Raw genomic sequence first — 21,106 nt, forward strand, 5'->3', positions numbered from 1 at the left:
AAAGAAAAAAAAATTCCCTGATATGTCCCCTCATGTGACACTGTCACATGAGTTAGGACATGTCCATAACTTTTTTAAAAGCTTTAATTAAATTTTTTAAAAAACTACATGAAACCTCATCCCGCCCGTGGATGAGGTTTCAAACTTTTTCAAATTCCTGCCGGGGCTCCTGGCCTGCCCACCAACCTTAAGGTTGGATGGGCAGGTCCATTAATTGCTTCAATGACTCTGTCAATGGCCTTAATTGGTGCACAGCTGATTTTGCTGCGCCCCCGCTTACCTGAAAATTTAAATGGGGCGCGGTGACGTCAGGAGTTCCACCCGATGTCACCACACGTCATTTTACGCATCGGCGAGCGGGCCCCGCCCCCCGCTCACCGACAGGAAATTCCTGCCCTAGAACTAGATGACACAGTTTAAAAATAAGGGGTCAGATGACTGAAGCTGTTGAGCTGCCAGCCTTCTGATTGGGCTGACCGCTCTTGGGGGCGGGTAGTCACTTAATTGGCTGCTGCTGTAAAAAAAGGTGGCCACCCTGTTTCAGATCCAGCAGCAGGACTTCTGTCACCTCAAGAAAATTCTTGCCTTTTTTTTTCACTGAAATATTGCTAATACTCCACGTTTTTAAAAATAAGCCCGATACTTTTCAGTCATTGTTCTTGTATGATACAACTTCTTTCGATGAGTCTTCTGCCAATGATCTCAGAAAAAAAACATGCATCATATAGGATATTGGACATGGACTGCCATTTGGGTGACATGCTCAGCTGCTAAAGATTTTTCTCCTAGGGATTAAAATCCATTTGAATTTGCTTTACTGTGGATAAGATCTATAGCAGCTAATCTGCCAACCCACACTGCATTACTCATTCCCAATTAATACAATAATGAAGGATGTAGCCTCTTTTTACCCAGCTGGTCACTGCCAGAAGCATCAATTGCTCGCTCTTTTATAAACTGTGTCAAATAAAAGAGCTAAATAAAATAACACAGCAGACTAGGAGTAAATCTACATAATCACACAAAATTTTCAATGAAAAATAGCTAAATATTTTGAACCTTGACATTCTGTACAAGCCAGATCTGAATTTTAAACACCACATCTTATCCATCACCACGTCCACTATTTTAATATCACCCACTGCTATTCCTGTCTCAGTCATGCAACGCTGACATTTTCTTACACGTAAATGTTAATTTCCGGTTGAACAACTCTGACGCACTCTTTGCTGCATCCTATCCTCCACATTCTGTAAACTGTACTGTAATTTGTTCAAAGTTCTGAGTGCATATTTCTCCCACAATATTGACAGGGTTTTGAGTTTTGGGTCAGGACCATGACATCAGAGTCAAACAGAGGGTCCCGGCCCCTGCACTGTGTTGTGAAGGTATGGACAGTTGGCAGGCTCTCAAAGCCAGAAAGCCATCGGGAGTCCTCCCAGCACTGAAGGAGCTGCAGGCTGCCATTACACTTGAGAGAGAGAGGGAGAGAGAGGGCGTCTCCATCTTGAAATAGCCTCTCAGTAACTTATAAAAGTCCGTAATATAAAATAGTCACAGCTGCCGGACCACCGTTGTGGAGGGATAATCCCTCCAAAGGGCAGCTTAGAGCAGCAACTGTGGCAGGTAGGTTGTGTGGGGCAGGGGTTACTCAAAGTCTGCCTGGATCGCTGGTCCCCCAGCCTGCCCTTGGAAGGCAGCATTCAGGGAACTGCCATGCTCACAACAGTACAGGGCACTATGGCCTTTAACTTACTTTAAATAGTTAACCTCCACTTAAAGGCCTGATCCGGCCTCTGGGAAAATGATGCAGGCTGGTGTCAGCAAGCCAGCATGTCTGCCAGCGGTGCCAAATAACCTGTCCACCTGTCTCCATTCCTGTCCCAATATCGGGCCAAAAATCCTGCCTATGTTCCACTCACCCATCATCAACGATTTACAATGGCTTCAAATCCCTCAATGCATTAAATTTAAAATCCATATCCTCATTGTTAAATCTTCCACAGTCTAGTTCTATTATACCTGTGCAATTTCTTTTTAATGTATCCCAGACTTGTGAAAATTTTACTTGAATGAAAAATAAAACAATAATGAATAAATACCTTATGCTATGTTTGGCAGCAGGTCTAAATATGCACCATAGATAAAACATTGTATTGGTTGGCAAGAAGCAACAGGATAAAAGGCAGGAAGAAGTTTCAGAGCAATTTTCACTGATGAGAAAGGTCTTTTTATATCTTGCTTATAACTTCAGATGTTTGTGAACCAGAGATCTTTAACATTTTCAAATGAAAAGCCACAATCTACCATCACTGAATGACTGTTTTCATTTGTAATACGTTATTATAAAACTGGAAATTCTCATTGAAATGTTGGACATCAAAGAGTTTTTTAAGCAATATTGCATTGCAACTGCATATGTTATAAACTATTAATGGATATTGTCAAGTACTGCATTGCCTCTATAGAAACGAGTAATCATGGTAAAACTACACTTTGTTACGATTAAATAGTATTCATAATTACTCAACACTTGCAATACTTATCTTTGTATGATAGCATCTTTACATAACACTTAACAGCATGTTGAAAGCTCAAAGCCCTTTCGCTCATATGTGGTCAGAATATGTTCTCTCAGTAATTAAGTCGAGTATTAAAGAAGGCAGGAGTCCAATCAGAGGCCTGTGGGACACAGACAGTCTGTGTGTTCTGGCAATTGGGCCTTCAAAGTCCAGGAATTTAAGCCTAAGCAATAGCTCCATGGAAAATGAGAAAGGGCAGTTTTAATGTGGATAAATTCCAAATCACGGCATCAGAATCTAACAGTATTTGTGATAAATGAATGAGATCATGAATTTAAATTCAACAGAAGTTGTTTTACAAAATTATTAATTACAAAATTATAAGAGCATCATACTATGGAGTTGGGTGCATGTCACCCCAAGATTTTCTGTCCATTAAGTTTAACACCTGAAGCTATTATGCAGCATAATGCTGGATAAAGTGAGCAAAAGGAAGCTGGAATACTTTTCATGGGGGAGAATTTTCTCCCTGTTGGGGGGTTGAGCGGGAGCGGGCGTGGGCGGGTGCGCAGCCAATCATCGCCCATGATCGGCTGCGCACCGCCATTTTACGTGGGCGGGCCAATTAAGGCACCCAGAAGCGCTGAGCGCTCCCTGTGCAGGTGGGGTGAGGAAGCTGAGTCTGGGCCTGCGCTCTTTCGCACATGCACACAAAAGAGCGCAGAAATCTCCCTGAGGCACAGAGTTGCCTCAGGGAGTTTAATTTCTTTACGCAAAATTGAAATAAAGAAAAAATCATTTCAGGCATGTCCCCTCATGTGACAGTGTCACATGAGCTGGGACATGTCAATGAATTTTATCTGAAACATTTATTTGATTTGATTTGAAACCTCAACCCACCCGTGGATGAGATTTCATGATAAATGCGAAGGCCGCCTGGGCTCTTCGCCTGTCCGCCAACCTTAAGATTGGACGGGCAGCACCAATAAGTCTCTTAATTAGTTTTTAAATGGCCTTAACAGGCCTTTGACAGTTCGGCGGGCGCGCAGTCAACTCCGGTGCGCGCGTGCCGAACAGAAAATCTGAATGACGCACAGTGATGTCGGGGATGCACGCCCAACGTCACCGTGTGTCACTTTACGTATCGGCGAGCGGGGCCCACCCCCGTACACCAACCCCAAGATTCTGGCCATGATTTATGGATAGATGTTTTACAGAGTTCCACCAAATCTATTCAGCGTCTAAAAAGTCTTTAGAATCTGTATAGCTTGCTCAATGACAATTTTGATAATCTATATACAAGATGAGAATATATGGAGGGATGTCGGGCTGCAATGATATTCTTAACTACTCACAATACCTTATCTCCTGCATCTGTTATGTAGGAGTGCTTATATCCCACTCTGTGCATGTGGAGAATATAGTCCACAGTAGAGGCCATGATAGTTGATCTTTAATGTTGGATGTTTCTGCAGAAGTACCTACAGTAATGCATGCTTTCACTGAATGTAAGGAAGCATTCCAGCGAGATCAGCAACCAGCATAGCATGATTGGCTGCCCATGCCAAGTTACAAAACATATCTAAGTATTCTGAAATCATTCATGGGGAACCGTTTTCAAAGGCTACTTGTCTGCAAAAGCTAACTTTGCCATCTGCTGCACTAACACTAGGGGCAGAATATTGTGCTCATCAGGCGGGCATGCACCCGACACCAAAAGAGCGTAAAATGATGATTAATGACATCGGGCGAGCATCACGCACTGCACTCGCGCGATATTTCAGTCAGCGGGAGGCAGCAGCGCACCCGCTGACAATTAACAAGCCTACTAAAGCCATTAAAGATTTAATTAAATGAAATTTTTCACTGTCCCTCCAACTTTACAACCGGCGGGCAGGCGAAAAGGCTAAGTGGCCTTTGGATTTTTTGCGAAACTTCATCCACGGGCGGGATGAGGCTTCGATAAGTGAGTTAAAAAAAAATAATTTTCAAACTAATTTGTAACATGTCCCTGCTCATGTGACAGATTTACATGAGGGGACATGTTATTAACATTTTTAAATTCTTTATTTTTTATTTTCAAAAAGCTTCAGCTCCCTGAGGCAGCTCTGTGGCTTCAGGGTGCTCTTATTGCTGGCCGTTAATTGGCCAACCAGTGTGATATGGCAGTCGCAACCCGATTGTGGGTGGTGGTCCAATTCATGGCCACTCCCTCTCGCCCCCACCGAGCCCGCTCAATGACTGGAAAATCCTGGCCTAGAAGTTATTGTGCAGCATAGGGCTGGAGAATACTAATGTCAGGAATAGTCATCCATAACCTCAAGCTAATCCCCATCTTCATGCACACATTGCAGATATACAGGTATAGTGCCCTGGAATACCCTCCTTACAACCACCTCATTTAACACTTCCTTCACTTCAGCAGCCACAAAACTAAGGCTTGGATATTGGACTGTCAGCTCACTTGTCTGCAGAATCTAGTTCATGCCTGCACATTTGGGTTTCCTTCAACTTCATTTTTGCCTGGTGCTTCTTAACCCACTCACCTTCAGTCTCAGCAAAGGTTATCAATGGTCTGCAATGGTTTTTGAATGTCTGCAAAAGCTGCTATGCTTTTTTGGGTTCTTATTCTGCCAGTTTAATTTAAATGTTCGCATCCCTTTAAACTTAATCAGAATCACAGTTTCCCAATCCCACTACTAGGCTGCTCTTTGTATATGCCCAAACATGCTTCTGAAACTATGAATAATAATGACAACGAGTTGACCAAGGAAACCTACATCATTTCAAGTGAACTACATACTTGGTTCTAGTTATTGGTAAAGAAACTGCATATGTACTGGAATCCAGGTACCAATGTCTGAGGCAGAAATGTGCAAATTATAAGGGCATTACCTTTAAATAATGCAGCAAAATAAAATATCTTGTACCATAATAATTTCTCTTGCACAGGTATGCAATGCATTTTCAACCTTCAAAGGGATTAAGCTGTCCCTCAGAGCTTATAGTGAAGATTCAGACATGAAGTTACCAAAAACCTAGCTACACTTAATAAATAATACACTCATTGTTTTTCAAAACAAACAGGTCTACAAGATAAATATGTCCATGCATGATTAACAAATGGCTCATTTCAGTATTACTTTTTTAAATTAGTGAGTATCACATTACATACTGTGCAATAACTTACCTACTGTTGAACTTTTCAGGATGTTTTTCTCGCATGATATGGAACCTGTGGGCTATTGATGCATCCTAAAAGAAAAGCAAGGGAGAACATAAAAGCAATCATTTTCAACTTTAAAGATTCATAAAACAGTTAATATAGTACATTTTCCACAATGGAAAAGAAAATTGGCTGAATGCAAAGCAGGCTGTTGATTTGTCTTCTCCCATTTCTTTATCACCATCCAAGATGAATTTCACTCCTATATACAAATTAATGAATGGCTCAATAAACATAGCTGTGTACTGGAAACCAGTGTTCCAATTTGCACTTTAGGGTTCTAAAAGATGCAACTGCAGAGATAGTGGATGCATTGCTTATGATAATTCCCAAGATTCTAGAATGGTCCCAGTGAATTAGAAGTTAGCAAATATAACACTGCTATTCAAGAGATGAGGGAGAGAGAAAACATGGAACTATAGGGCAGTTAGCCTGATGTCAGTCTTTGAAAAATGCTAGAATCTGTTATTAACCTGTTATGGGATCTGTTATTAAAGAAACTTTAACAATGCACTTAAAATATCACAGTATGATCAGACAAAGCCAACATTGTTTAACAAAGGGGAAATCACATTTTGCAAATTTATTAGTTTTTTTTGAGTATGCAACTAGTAGCTAAAGGGAAGCCAATAGTTGTAGCATGCTCGTATAAGGTGTCACACAAAAGATTAATAGGCAAAATAAGGGACTCATGGAGTTGGGGGTAATATATTGACATAGATAAAGGATTGGTTAATGGGCAGGAAGCAGACAGTCGGAATAACAGGGCATTTTCAAGTTGCAGGCTGTAACTAGTGAAGTGCTGCAAGGATCAGTGATGGGGTCTCAGTTATTTACAATTTATGTTAATGACTTAGATGTAGAGGCTGAGAGTACTGTATCCAAGATGATACAATTGCAGATGATACAAAGTTAGGTGGGAAGCTGTGAGAAGGACACAAAGAGGATGCAAAGAGATTTGACAGGTTAAGTGACTGGGCAACAAGGTCAGATGGTAGAAGTGTCAGGGTATTCACTTTGATAATAAAAAAAATGGAAAATGTTTTTTTAAAAATGTGAAACTTCAAGTGCTTACATTGAGAAAGACTTTGGTATCCTGATATAAGGAAATCACAAAGTTTCCACACAGGTACAGCAAGCAATTAGAAAGGCAAATGGCACATTGGGCTTTATTGCAAGGAGATTGGAGTACAAGAATAAGGAAGTCTTGCTACAATTGTATAGAACTTTGGTGAGACCACACCTGGAATACTCTGCACAGTTTGGTCTCCATATGTACGGAAGAATTTAGTTGCATTGGAGGCGATATGTCTAAGGTTCACTAGACTGGTCCCTGTGATGAGAAGTTTGTCCTATGATGAAAAGCTGAGTAAACTGGGCCCATACTCTCTGGAGTTTAGAAGTAAGATCTTGTTGAAACATGCAAGATTCTGAAGGAGCTTGGCAGGGTAGACACTGAGAGGTTGTTTCCCCTGGCTGTGGAATCCCAAACACGGAACATACTCTCAGAACAAAGGGGCAATCATTTAGGATTGAGATGAGGAGAAATTTCTTCACTCAGAGGGCTGTGAATCTTCGGAATTGTATATCCCATAGGGTTGTGGATGCTCCATTGTAGAATATATTTAAGGCTGAGATAGAAAGGTTTTTCATTTCTCAGGGAATTAAAGGATATAGGGAGCAGGCAGAAAAATGGAGTTGAAGCCCAAAATCCAGCAGGATCATATTGAATGGCGGTGCAGACTCGACGTGCCCTATGGTATACTCCTACTTCTTGTGCTCTTATGTTTTGTTTAACCAACAAGTTATAATGTCATGTAAGAATAGGTGTAAATCATTGGGTTAATGTCAAAATGTTGGTGTGCCTGGAAAAGGAAGGTCAACATTATCACATTCAGCTTGGAAGCTGAAATGTCTCCTTTTGCAAGTGCAAGTGTGACAACACCATTGCAGGGAATTGAACTCTACTGTCAGTTCCGAAATAAAGATCCTATTTTCAGAGCAACAGCACAACATGTTCTCATCTTATTTTCAACCACGAGCTCAGGTGTTTTCCAGTTTTTGCAACCATCACAGGTACAGGTGATAATGACATTAACTCCTTGGTCTGATTCTTCTCCCCACACCTATCCAGCGCCCGTCTCCATTACCCTCAACACCAGTATAAGTCAGATAGTGCACTGCAACGTCTAACTGATATGCAACTGAACCCAGCTATATTTCCAGGTCAAAGTTTATTTTATGACCTGTTTTGGGGAATTAAAGCATTCCTGGGAATGGGAAAGCACCTGAGCTTGAGGGATGGAGGGAACATATCCATTGCTGTAGGTCTGCAACATGACTAATTCCATCTGGCCTTTCTGGGATCCTCTGACAACTTAAATCAATAGCCAGATGGTCTCCAGCACTCCTGCTCCTATTGCTAGCCCATTATAATTCACAGCTTATCTTTCAGTAGCTTCCAGGAAGACAGTCCTTTTCACATCTTCCAATCGTAAAAGAGTGGCCACAACTTTCAAAGCTCCCTTTCTGTAGACATTCCTGTTTGTGAACACGGAGTAGGGAACCCATGGAATGATGTGGGAAGTGTATTGTTATCACTCCTACATCAGTTTAAGTTGAAATACTCCTGCCTACACAGCCTGGTAGACTGGGAAATGACTGCCAGTGTAAAAGGAAAGCTGGCATAACCAGTCTCCACTTCAATTTCCTCTATTCAGCACTCAGGGTGTTCATGGAGCAATAGACAGAAGGAAATCAGCCCCTATATCTGATTTGCCTTATAATGACCTTCGTTAAATATTAGGCAGCATTTTCTTAGAAGATGTAGCTCTTGTACAAAGAGTTTGAATACATAATTTTTTTAATTCCTTAAACATTAGTGGAACAGATCAGGTGAGAATGAATACAATTTTGTATGCTGATTACAAATTTGTTGCTGTACAGATTACTATTGTCAAGTACAACCTTTGGACAAATCACAGCAGAAACATGCAGAAACCGAATCAATTCCTTTTTACTCCAATTTTTGTTTGTTTTTCTCTACAGAACTAATAATTGCCCCTCTATTTTCTTAAGATTTTAATTTTTGGAATTATATGTAGGTAAATTTTAGCCATGTAAATGTGGCCAAGAATCCTACTAGTGTAAGAATACATTACGCAAATGTTAAGATACAAAACGTTGCATGAGGCTGAATGAAACAAAGCATTCTCAATGATAGGCCTGAAGCTACAATAAATGTTATTTTCTCAAATGTCACAATTTATATTCATCAGAACTGCAACCATTTTGGAATTTGGTAGGATTATGTATACTTGAAAGATTGAATCGATGTAATTTAATCAATTTTGTATTACTAAAACAGTTGAGGCCATAGTCAACCAAGCTCCAGAACCCCTCAACAGCAACAATTTGCATTTTAATAGTGCCTTTAACATAATGCCTTAGACATAGCTTAGGTTAAGAGGTAGGCCAAGTATACCTCATGAAGTATATGAAGTATGAAGTAGGAGTATGGGCATGATAGATTAAATCAAGTTAAAATCCACATCAGCATGGAGGAGGGCTGCTCTTGCTGAATTTTACAATGTAAATCCATCTCCTTGATTTGACCAGGATCCCTGCTGCTGGTCCCTGAAAAGGAAACCTGTTCTTGCCTCTGAAACAAATGGCAACAAAGAGTAATGTGAGCAAACCTGCCCCATCCACTGAGTAAACAAAGACAAAATCCTCATGGCCGTGGTAAGCCCCAAAGCATTGAGGGACCTAGTGTAAAATAACGTCTTCTCATGAATACTATGAGTAGTAATGTTGACACCATCGACACTCAGCTGCCTGAATCTCACTACCAGATGGGGCAGGCTGGGATAATTGTTTGCATAAAGTAATGACAGCAACTTTACCTACATCAGAAACACCTGCAGACTGCTCTCATGAAGACTCCTGGTTGCCTAAACGGGTGTCTAGCAAGAGCGGCATGGCAGGAGAAGATTCAAAGTGGCCGCACATCCTCACACTCCAGATAAGTTCTTGAAAGATTTATAAAATACTAGGCAGCAGGCTGACACTTCATAGAAAACATGGCTCCAGTTATTGCAGTGTCATTATACAATCCTACACCGAGTGGTTCCAAATCACAATAATCCCAACAGAGCCACACTATAGAACCTTAACTTGCCACTACTGATGCACTGTCCATTCATGGAGCACTCAGACAGCCTTGGGTTAAGAAGTTGGACAAATAGGATAGATGGAGTTAAGAGTCATGTCAGCCTTGATCTAACTGAATGACAAAACAGGCTCAAGGGGCTGCATGGCCTACCCCTTTTCCTCTGTAACTACACTTTATATAGGGACCATGAGGAAGTATTGGCATAATGGATTTAATCACGTTATAAATAATGTTCTGAACTCCATGAAGACCAACACACCAAATGAACTGAATTTACCAAATGACCCCAACAAGAAAACCAATGAACACATTTTCACTTCTTAAAACTTTTACTGTAACAAACTCAAAATCAAAATAAATTAAAAATGAATTAATAGGCGAATTACGGTTGATTATAAACTAAGAATTACACATTAAATGGCAGATACAGCTAAGACAGAAATTACATAATTACTCAGCAGTCCACTCATTACATATGGCACTAATTTCAGCCCCCAAGCCCTTCAAAATTCTGTCTTTCTCACAAAGAATTCCAGCTCCTCTTCTTTCAGGATTTAGCCTGATTTCCAGCTGATAGCAGCATACAACCAACCAGTGTTCCACGGCCACAGTGTTCAACAAGTGGCACATTCAGAACCTCCTCAATGCTGCTAATGGTGGTCTGGATGGCATAGATCCACTAATGTTATCTTCAAGTAACAGAAACAGCTACAGCAACTCAGCAACTGTGTATTTGCCTATTCCCAGTTTCTGGCTCCATCTTCTTCAGCCTGTCTGTGCTGCACCACTGGGTCAACTAAGCTCGGAGTGCTCTGTGTCGTTTATGTGATTTCTACCAGTTTCAATTTACCCTGAGGCTTTGGTTCTAATCTCAGATCCGGTCTTAGTTCTATTAGAAACCGAAAGGTATAAGTTCCCTTTCCAGTTTCCCTTTTCAGTTCGGATGTCTCTCAAAAAATGTAAGCTTTGAAACCACGGATTCCATCACAGTAACATTAAGTGAGTACAGATATCTTTTTTTCTCCTTTGTATGAATAGTATTTGATAGAACTATAGGGGCAGATCTTCCAGTTCCTGTGCCTTTTGGATGGCCTGAGAATTGCAAATAGCAGAAACTGTTACGGGTTTTCTTCAGAGCTTGCGATCCTTCCCTTTCGATTTTCCTCTCTCCAAGCTCAGGTGCATCAAAAAAAAACCCATACATAGAAACATAGAAGCTAGGAGCAGGAGTAGGCCATTCGGCCCTTCGAGCCTGCTCCGCCATTCATTATGATCATGGCTGATCATCCAACTCAATAGCCTGCTCCCGCTTTCTCCCCATATCCTTTGATCCCTTTCGCCCCAAGAGCTATATCTTACTCCTTCTTGAAAGCATACAATGTTTTGGTCTCAACTACTTTCTGTGGTAGTGAATTCCACAGGCTCACCACTCTCTGGGTGAAGAAATTTCTCTTCATTTCAGTCCTAAATGGTCTACCCCATATCCTCAGACTGTGACCCCTGGTTCTGGACTCCCCCACCATCGGGAACATCCTTCCTGTATTTACCCTGTCTAGTCCTGGGAGGAAACTGAAAGATGACTCTACAGAAACGTTTTTTAGAATTGAGATTTGTAGGTTTTCATTGGAAAACAAGGTTATTCAGGGGCAGAATGTGTTTGTTACTGGAAGTATTTCTTGATCACAAGGGTCCTGAATGATTTCTTGGCTAGTGGGTATTCCTCATTGCCCTCCCTCCTGCTTGCCATCATCCTCCTCTCTGGGCCTGCAGCCAAATGTACCTTCTCTCCATCCTGTTGCGTTCTCCTTCCTTTTTAGATGGCAAACCTATGCAGGATGTAGCAGTGAGTGGTGATGATTTTGGAGCCTTTTTCAGGATTACAGAGCAGCATCCCATCAGGGCAGTCAAAAGTGACAGAAGCATTGCACCAGGAACCAAATGAAAGCTCAACAGGAACCCAGGCCTCATATCTGTGCTCTTGTTGTGTGGGGTTTTCTAATTTTAATCACCAGTTAAGGGTGGCCTTTGTCTTTTGCCCTGGGTAGCAATCTACACTAGATCACAGTTCTGTGGTCTGAAACTACTTGAAAATTTATGGAACAGTATCCCTTACTGTTTATGAACACATTGGGATTGACATGTGGAACTGCAATAGCTATGTGATCCCCTCTGGACTCATGTGTCCTCTTCATTTAATGTCCCTTTTCTACCAGGAATGTAATAAAGAAATTTCACCTGGCAAACATATCGTCACTTGCTTTATATAGATACAAACTGAAGACTGGCTTATTCAGCAGATTTTCGTCTAGTGACTGGAAGGATTCTGTTGTACATAAATGTTTACAGTGTTACAATTATGACGTTTATAAGATTGTTGTGTTTTGGGACTGTCTTTAATTTCAAGTGAAATGAATGTGGCCTGTTCTGAATTCTGTCTGACAAAAGGCCTGGGTGATGGGATGGGTCTGTTAAAGATTAAAAGGAGGCCCAGACTGTTTTGCTGGGAAGAAGGTGTAAGGTGTTCACACTTGGAGACAATGACAGCAGCTTCTATGTTTACAGTGGTTAGACTGGTCGTCTCCAAAGTTCCAGGAAGTTGTTGAGAATGTCAGGTTGTAAACTGCACCTTTAATTAAAAGATAGAAAAAAAGAGCTAATCAGCATTTCTACCCAGATACAAGGCCTGTGTGATTCTCGTTGCCATGGAGATTGGCTTTGAGCAGGGAAGGGTTTTGAAGATATCCCTGAAACAGTGAGACTCATGTAGTCTGCTGGGATCCAGGAGAGAGGGAGTAGCTAGAGGCCAAAAGTCTCTATGGTTCACCGCACAGGAACATGGGGGGAACTCACACTTGGAATGAAAAGACAATAATCATAAGGATTAAAATATGTCTGGAAGATTCATCTAGCTTATGCTAGAAGAAACTCCTCCAGGAAAATCCTGCACCATGAAAGGCAATTTTGGGGTTAAAAGTTACTAGGCTGTGAAACAAATGGGACAGAAGTAAACTCTCGGGAGTTAAGAATCACCTTGGACTGACCCTGGAAAATCAAATGACTACTTAATCGGCACAATAAAGTACATGTTTGAAGTGGGGGTTTTAGTTATGTTAAAAATAAGATGCAAGTTCTATTCTGCAGTTTAAAATATTAGTTGCCTACAAAAATAATGTTTAGTTAAGAGTGCTTTTAGTCTGTTTGTTATAGTAAAAGACTTAAAATGTGAAATCTCATCATGTCATCCTTTCAGCTATCAATGGAAGTTCAAATTTCTTTTTTTAAAGTCTCTACGGGGATCATGACAACAGCTATAAGAAGTGCAGTGTAACTTCTTGAGGTAGTTTATAGGTTAGTCGGCAGCAGACTGCATTGTTTGATTTCTGCACCTGCAGTGAATCAGAGGTGCTAAAGACATGTTATTTCTGATAATCCCAGAAGGAAGTCATATAGTTTTTTAATGACATACCCTTGGGTATAACAGGAGTGAACATACTATTCCATGCATTTTTGGACCAGTAAACTTTGTTGCCTCATGAATTGGTCATCCCTGGGATGAGGGCCTTATGAAGAAAGGTTGAACAGGTTGGGCCTATATCCATTGAAGTTTATAAGAATGAGGGGTAATCTTATTCAAGCATACAAAGATCCTGAGGGGACTTGTAAGGTAGATACTGGGAGGATGTTTCCTCTTGTGCGGGAGACTAGAACTAGTGGACATAGTTTAGGAATAAGATGCAGATGAGGAGATTTTGTTTTCCTCAGAGAGTCAGTAGTCTGTGGAATTCTCTTTCTCAGAAAGCAGTGGAAGCTGGGTCATTGAATTTATTCAAGGCTGAATTAGATAGATATTTGGTAAACAAAGGAGTCAAGGATAATGGGGTGGGGTGGGGTGGGGGGCAGCAGCAGGCAGAAGGATAGGGGAGTTGAGACCACAAACAGATCTGCCATGATCTTATTGAATGGCAGAGCAGGCTTGAAGGACTGAATGGCCTACTCGTGCTCCTGAGCCCTATATTCCTATGGTCCTCCTCACCTGCTTCATGCACTGCAATAGGAACTCAAAAGGGATATGCATCCTTTCAATCTTGTCAGGTTGAACTTATACTACAACAACAATTGGCAAGATATCAGGAAAGCATTGTTCTACAAACTGAATACTTCAGCAACAAAGCAAAAGTATGGAAGGAAGTCAAAGTAGAGATGTGGGCCAGGATTTTTATATTTATGTGGGGTCCAGATCAGAAGCGGCCAGGCACGCAATTCTGCACCCCCAGCCCCCGTGACAGTTTCTTGCTGCCATCCTGATCTCAAGCCATTTTCAATGATTGTGGTTCAGGGTTGAATTGGCTGCCTGCCACTTCCTGATAATTATGCAGTCTATTAAAGTCACATGCCTGCGTCAACAGAGATTTTCAATCAGTAATTTGGGCAGCCCATGTCGGCCAACACAGTGGGCTCAAAGCACGAAGTGAGAGGGTGGGAGGGGTGCGAGGGACACATTCCCCCACCCAGCCCACCTATCCATTACAGCTGCTAGGCCACAGCTCCGGCTGTTGGCAATCCCATGAGAGGAATGGCCCTCCACGATCACAGCCAGGCAGCTGTGATCGTTTTGAATAAAAAAACTGACCTCAACTTAAGGCGGCGCCCTCTTCTTCACCATCACTCATCTGCAGAACCCACTTCAGCTGCTGATATGTCAGTGCTAGAGGGCCTCCCATTTGGCCCTCCAGCATTGGAAGCCTGCCCACTGTTCTTAATTGGACAGCGAGCCCACTCCCTGCCATAAATTGGCTTGGCCCATTAAATATGTGGTTGGGCCTGTCTGGAACATGCTCTTTATGGCTTCTAGTTTCGCTATTACTGACGGCCTGCCACGATGGCACTTGCACAATAGTGCGCACCACTTATTCAATCAGTGAGTGATTTTGAAGGTCAGCTACACCACCAATTGTACAAGGCATCTTTACACTTGTTGTGTGCTTACTTTTCCTGCAGGATGAGGACACTGAGAAATATGAGTAAGTTTCTCACTCTCACCTATTCCAGCATGACATTGACATGAGCTGTTGTGCTCCTCAGCGATGCCCCCTTCCCAACTGCATCCCACATGTGAGGATGGCAGACATCTCAGTGATGCAACTTACTCTGCAATGCCAGGGGAAGAATTACTCACCTCTCAACAATTGCACCTATCAAGGAAGTCTCAAGAGACACATTGGAAAACCTTGGGCCACCTGTGGATGCCTGCCTGTGCCAGAGCTGGCCTGACCTGCACCCCCCTGCAACATGTCCCCAGCGAACAGCAAGCTCAGTCCTGGTTGCCACTCATCTTTTCAAAGGATCTTTAATTTCTATGGCCCACCTTCCATCAGGCCACTCCTAGCACTGCTGATTGGGCGCCAAGCTCACCCTTTGAGCAATTGAGTACTTTACATTTGAAAATGATGTTGCATCATTGACACTGACAGAGGTCAAGGGTCTCGACCCGGAAGTCATCTGGGCATCGGGTTCCTAACCCCAATTTGAAAATCCAGATCAAGCCCTGGGATCAAACTGAAAACTGCCAGTAATGATTCAGGTTACATTTTATTTTAGCCTTTTCAAGCCCAAAAAATGCACAGGGCCATTTATGGCGGTGTTGTGCCCCACAGTAGAGCTTTCCACCCGATATATAGTGCTGAGCCAGATGTAAATCACAGGGCCAGCTCATTTAAACTTCCCTAAGTGTTTCCTCAACACAATTACAACTGTACAAAAACAGAATTACCTGGAAAAACTCAGCAGGTCTGGCAGCATCGGCGGAGAAGAAATCAGTTAACGTTTCGAGCCTTCATGGCCCTTCGGCAGAACTGAAGCATAGTTAGGAGAAAGGAGAAATATAAACTGGTTTAAGGTGGGGGGGGGGGGGGCGGGGGGGAAGAGAGAAGTTGAGGGTGTGGTGATTGTGGAGATAAGCAAGCCGTGATAGGAGCAGATAATCAAAAGATGTCACAGCCATGAAGGCTCGAAACGTTAACTGATTTCTTCTCCGCTGATGCTGCCAGACCTGCTGAGTTTTTCCAGGTAATTCTGTTTTTGTTTTGGATTTCCAGCATCCGCAGTAGCTTTTAGCTTTTTGTTTTTATTACAATTACAACTGTGCTGGGCAGATGACAGAAGATTTTGGCAGCAGTGAAGTCGTTAACCTCACACCAAATGAGCTGACTGTTAGGTAATTGTAGTAGACAGCCCCTGTGAAATTTTGTGGCACTTTTACAGAATGCATTCTGCAAGGGCAGCAGGCAGATGCAATGGAAGAAGGAAGTAGGGCATAGGTTGGAGGCCAAATCAAAAAGCAGAACATTTTAATGAAGCCAACTTTGAGACACTTTTAGATAAAATGCAGCAGAGGAGAGATTCAGCTAGGAGCCCACAAAAGGAAATCTCTCTCATGCCATGTGGAGGGACATGTGGTGGACCTGGATGCTATCCCTGATATCATGCATGGTCAATTCATTGAAGTGCACAGGGCCTTGAATTTCTTTGTATAGTAAATTAAAGAGGCTGGCTGGTACTCTGCCTGCACGGGAATTTCTGGGTAGCTGCACAACCACACAGCTTAGAGGGAAGATTGCATTCACCCCCTTATTATTTCTTGTATTACATAACTGAAATGATTAATTATAGGATAAATCTTCCAGGTACTCACAAGGAGTCAGAACAGCTACCCTTTTAAGGAGTGCTCCCTTCTATTTACTTACTTTCATAGAGTTAATTAACAGGAACTGTATATAAATATTTCTACACCTGTTGACCAGATGAATTGGAAAACTATCAGCAGCATGTCCATATGAGATAGCGCAGCTGAGGTAGCAGATCTTATTGAAGATTAGAACAGGCCCGAGGGACCAAATGACCTTCTCCTGCCCCTATTTTTTATGTTCTAATATCAATGGCTGGTGGAAGAGGCCCTTCAACAGTAGTGCACCTTTGTAAAATCAGTCTTTTAAAATCATACGCCAACTTCACTAGTCCATGGATTATTTAATCGTGTGGCAAATGGTTGAGTATTATTATGAGCAGATTTTCTTGTGCTTTCCAAGGCAAACAGTATGTTATAACATGGGGCCGAATTTTGCCCTTGGTGTGTGGACTCGGTGGGGGCGGTCGGGAAGCTGACTGTAGCCCGCAATCGGGCTGGGATGGCAATTTCACACTGGCGGGCCAATTAAGGCCCAGCCAGCATGAAACATGAGTGGCAGCGCTGAGCGCTGCCTGTGCGGCGAGGGGAGGAGTGTGAGCCGGGCGAGCGCAACCTTTGGACATGCGCACGAGTGCGCACTACATAATCTCCCTGAGGCAGAGAGCTGCCTCAGGGAGATGAACTGATTTTTAAAAAAAATTAAAGATTTTATAAATGTTATGAAATATGTCCCCTCACATGAGCAGGGACAAGTTATTAATTAAATTTAAAATTTTTTAATTTTATTTTTATTTGCTTTAGGAAATCTCATCCCGCCCATGGATAAGGTTGGACGGGCAGCGAAAAGTTTCTTTTATTTAAGTTTTTAATGGCCTTAATAGGCCTTAAAATTGTCGGTGGGCACGCTGCCGACTTCTGCGCCGACGGAAACATCGCGTGTCATTTTACACTCAGTCAGGTTGGGGACACGCCCGCCCGTCAAGCTAAAAATTTTACCCATGAAGTAGTGTAACAGGCTCAGCGGAAATTGAGTTATTCACTTAATTTACATGACATATAAAACATGCAAAAGGCAGGTGCTACAGAGCACCAATTATGCATATTTACATAACAAGTCGTGTGCAGGACATATTTAGTGGCTGAGAAAATAAAGTTGTCAATGCAACTGTGGCTTGCAAACAAATGTGACACATCAGTTTAAGGAAAGGTCACATACATCAGACACCTGAACAACCTGGGAAGCAGCTTTTCTCTGCTGAGGCTTCTTTTTTTGTTGCATTGCAGCAGGGAAGGCTGCCAGTGCCAGAACCTAGCACAGCTAAATAAAGAAGCAAACATTGCTCACCTGACAATGTGTCTTTATGCCAATCAGAAGGGAGCCACTTCCACTCCATGGAGTTACTTACTATGTGAAGGTATATCAGTGGAAGGGACATTCACTGCATCTATTCAATGAGATCAGCAGAAGGCAGGATCAATTTTCACAATTGAGTCTCATTTGCATGCAGTCAGCCGGTTAGTCATGATAATTGTGCCCTAGCAGGACAGTCAATCTTCATGGTCCTAAAGAGAACCTTAAAGCGGAGGGCTGGAGCATTGGAGTGAAAGAGTGCAGCTGTTTTGAGCAGCAGGGAAATGTTTGCTGCACCCATAGCAGCAAAGATGTGAAATATTGGAATCCTTTGAGGAAGTAAATAATCAGTGCTAGACATGTTTTGTAGACAGGTTGAGGAAATAGCAGCAGTAACATAGGTAAAGACAGAAATGGGATCGAGATTCTGACAATGGCATTTGACCCTGATTTACATATATTATTGATGCCATTTCTGGTGAGATTGCTAGCCAGATAAAGTGATGTCTAGCCAAAACTTGGAAATGGGCAAAACTCCAGCAGTAAGAGGCTCATTCAATTTGTCATGTCATTTTGAACCTGCAACCAGCCCCGTTTTAGGTGTAAACAAGGCAATGAAAAAATTTGACCATAATCAGTGTAAATTCTTCTATTTAGTGCCCCAAGTTGGTAACATTGCTTATTCCGTCTCCCAGCAAGAAATCCTATTTAATAGCAATTTATGCCAAACTGCGGGCAGTTTTATGCTGTCTGCCTTTTCTCACAAGAAAATCGGCTGAGAACGCAATCAATTAATTTTACAGAGTATCATTTCATCCAGCAGGAACAGTTCCTCCAGGCTGATTTTCCATCCTTTAAAATAGAAGCAAATGGGGAGAAATTACGGGCTGCACTCCAAATTGGGATCATGGGGAACAAGGCCCTGCACCAACACCATACAATTGGAAAAATGGCACTTTCACAGGAGTAAATTTCTATGTTCTGCATTCCAGGGGCGGAATCATCCCAGATTTACACAAAGTGCTGTAGCAGATGGGAAAAGGCCATTTTACCCACCGGTCCACGCCGTATTGCCCCATTCCCAGCTCATAGTGTGTCTCACCTCATAGGTAATGCATTCCTGGGAAACATGCTGGATCACTGACAGGGTGGCCTCTGATTCACCTGCCCAGCCGTCACCTCAGGCCTTCAGTAATCCGGGTGCCATATTTAAAGGGTGCCCCTGCACAGAGCTAGCACTCTCTAAAGGATCGGAAGCCACTGCAAAGTCATGGCTGCCAAAGGGAGGGAACATGCTGCCATCAAATTTAGCAACGCCTCCCTCGGGCACCTGCTGGACTCAGTGGAGACCTGCCGTGAAGTCCTCTACCCCTGTTCTGGATGAAGACCAGCAGACCTGGTCACCAATCCAGCATGGGAGGCAGTGGCAATAGTGGTCAGCACCAATTACCTGCAAAAGAGGACAGCCACCCAGTGCTGCAAGAGGATGAATGACCTCCTAAGTTCCGCCAAAGTATGTCACTTTTCTTATCACTCTCAACTCACACATTCACAAACCAACCACATAACCACAGGGATCTCACTCACTGCTAGTTCAAGGGACAATCACCATTCACGCTTGCACACACACCTTCATCTGCCTTGTGGATTGTGTCCTCATCCCATCCATGACACCACTCACCACACACACATGCCAGGCATCCTTCTCATCTGGCCTGGCAGGCGTCCTGCTTATACTTACCCTTATCGGGGAGGAAATGGCATAGTGGTATTGTCGCTAGACTAGTAATCCAGAGACCCAGGGTAATGTCACAGTAGATGGTGGAATTTGAATTCAATAAAAATCTGGAATTAAAAGTCTAACAATAGCCATGAAACCATTGTCGATTGTTGTAAAACCCATCTGGTTCATTAATGTCCTTCAGGGAAGGAAATCTGTCGTCCTTACCTGGCCTGGCCTACTTGTCACTCCAGACCCACAGCAATGTGGTTGACTCTTAAATACCCTCTGAAATGGCCTAGCAAGCCACTCAGTTATAACAAACGGATACAAAGTCACAAAAAAGGAGTGAAATCAGACAGACCACCCGGCATTGGCCTAGGCACCAGAAACAACCATGGCAATCGCAGCCTATCGACCTGTTAAGTCCTCCTTATTATCATCTGGGGACGAGTGCCACAATTGGGAGAGCTGTATCACAGACTAGTAAAGCAACAGCCTGACATAGTCAACCTCACGGAATCATGCCGTAGTGATAATGTCCCAGACTCCACTAACACTATCCCTGGGTATGTCATGTCACCCAGAAGAGGTGGCAGCACAGTGGTATATAGTCACGAGGGAGTTGCCCTGGCAGTCCGCAAAATCGACTCCAGACCCCATGAAGTCTCATGGCATCAGGTCAAACATGGGCAAGGAAACTTCCTGCTGATTGTCATGTACCGTCCTCCCTCAGCCGATGAATCAGTACTCCTCCATGTACTCTGGGTGCGGACTTCAATGTCCATCACCAAGAGTGGCACGGTATCACCACTACTGACCGAGCTGGTTGAATGACAAAACTGCTAGACTGGGTCTGCGGCAGGTGGTGAGGGAACCAACAAGAGGGAAAAATATACTTGGCCTCATCCTCACCAACCTGCCTGCCGCAGATGCATCTGTCCATGACAGTATTGTAGGAGTGACCACCGGACAGTCATTGTGGAGATGAAGTCCGGCCTTCACATTGAGGATACCCTCCATCGTGTTGTGTGGCATTACCACCGTGCTAAATGGGATAGATTTCAAACAGATCTAGCAACTCAAGACTGGGCACCCATGAGGCACTGTAGGCCATCAGCAGCAGGAGAACTGTACTCAAACACAATCTGTAACCTTATGGCCCAGCATATCCCTCACTCTACCATTACCATCAAGCCAGGGGATCAATCCTTATTCAAGGAAGAGTGCAGGAGAGCATGCCAGGAACAGCACCAGGCATGCATAAAAATGATGTATCAACCTGGTGAAGCTATAACACAGGACTACTTGTGTGCCAAACAGCATAAGCAGCAAATGACAGACAGAGCTGAACAATCACACAACCAATGGATCAGATCTAAGCTCTGCAGTCCTGCCACATTCCGTCATGAATGGTGGTAGACAATA

The 21,106-nt window shown here is 42.9% G+C and overlaps 1 protein-coding gene across 6 annotated transcripts in view; it reads right to left on the reverse strand.

Moving 5' to 3' along the window:
- The window catches only part of dgkb (diacylglycerol kinase, beta), a 959,831-nt gene that overhangs the window by 353,890 nt on the left and 584,835 nt on the right, over window positions 1-21,106 (reverse strand). For all 6 annotated transcript variants that reach the window (XM_078535051.1, XM_078535068.1, XM_078535062.1 and 3 more), the window contains one exon: window positions 5,713-5,777. In XM_078535051.1, the coding sequence (XP_078391177.1) occupies window positions 5,713-5,777 (65 nt within the window). The remainder of the gene's footprint in view (window positions 1-5,712; window positions 5,778-21,106) is intronic.

The sequence above is a fragment of the Cetorhinus maximus genome, chromosome 3, assembly GCF_964194155.1.
Source record: "Cetorhinus maximus chromosome 3, sCetMax3.hap1.1, whole genome shotgun sequence".
Lineage (NCBI taxonomy): Eukaryota > Metazoa > Chordata > Chondrichthyes > Lamniformes > Cetorhinidae > Cetorhinus > Cetorhinus maximus.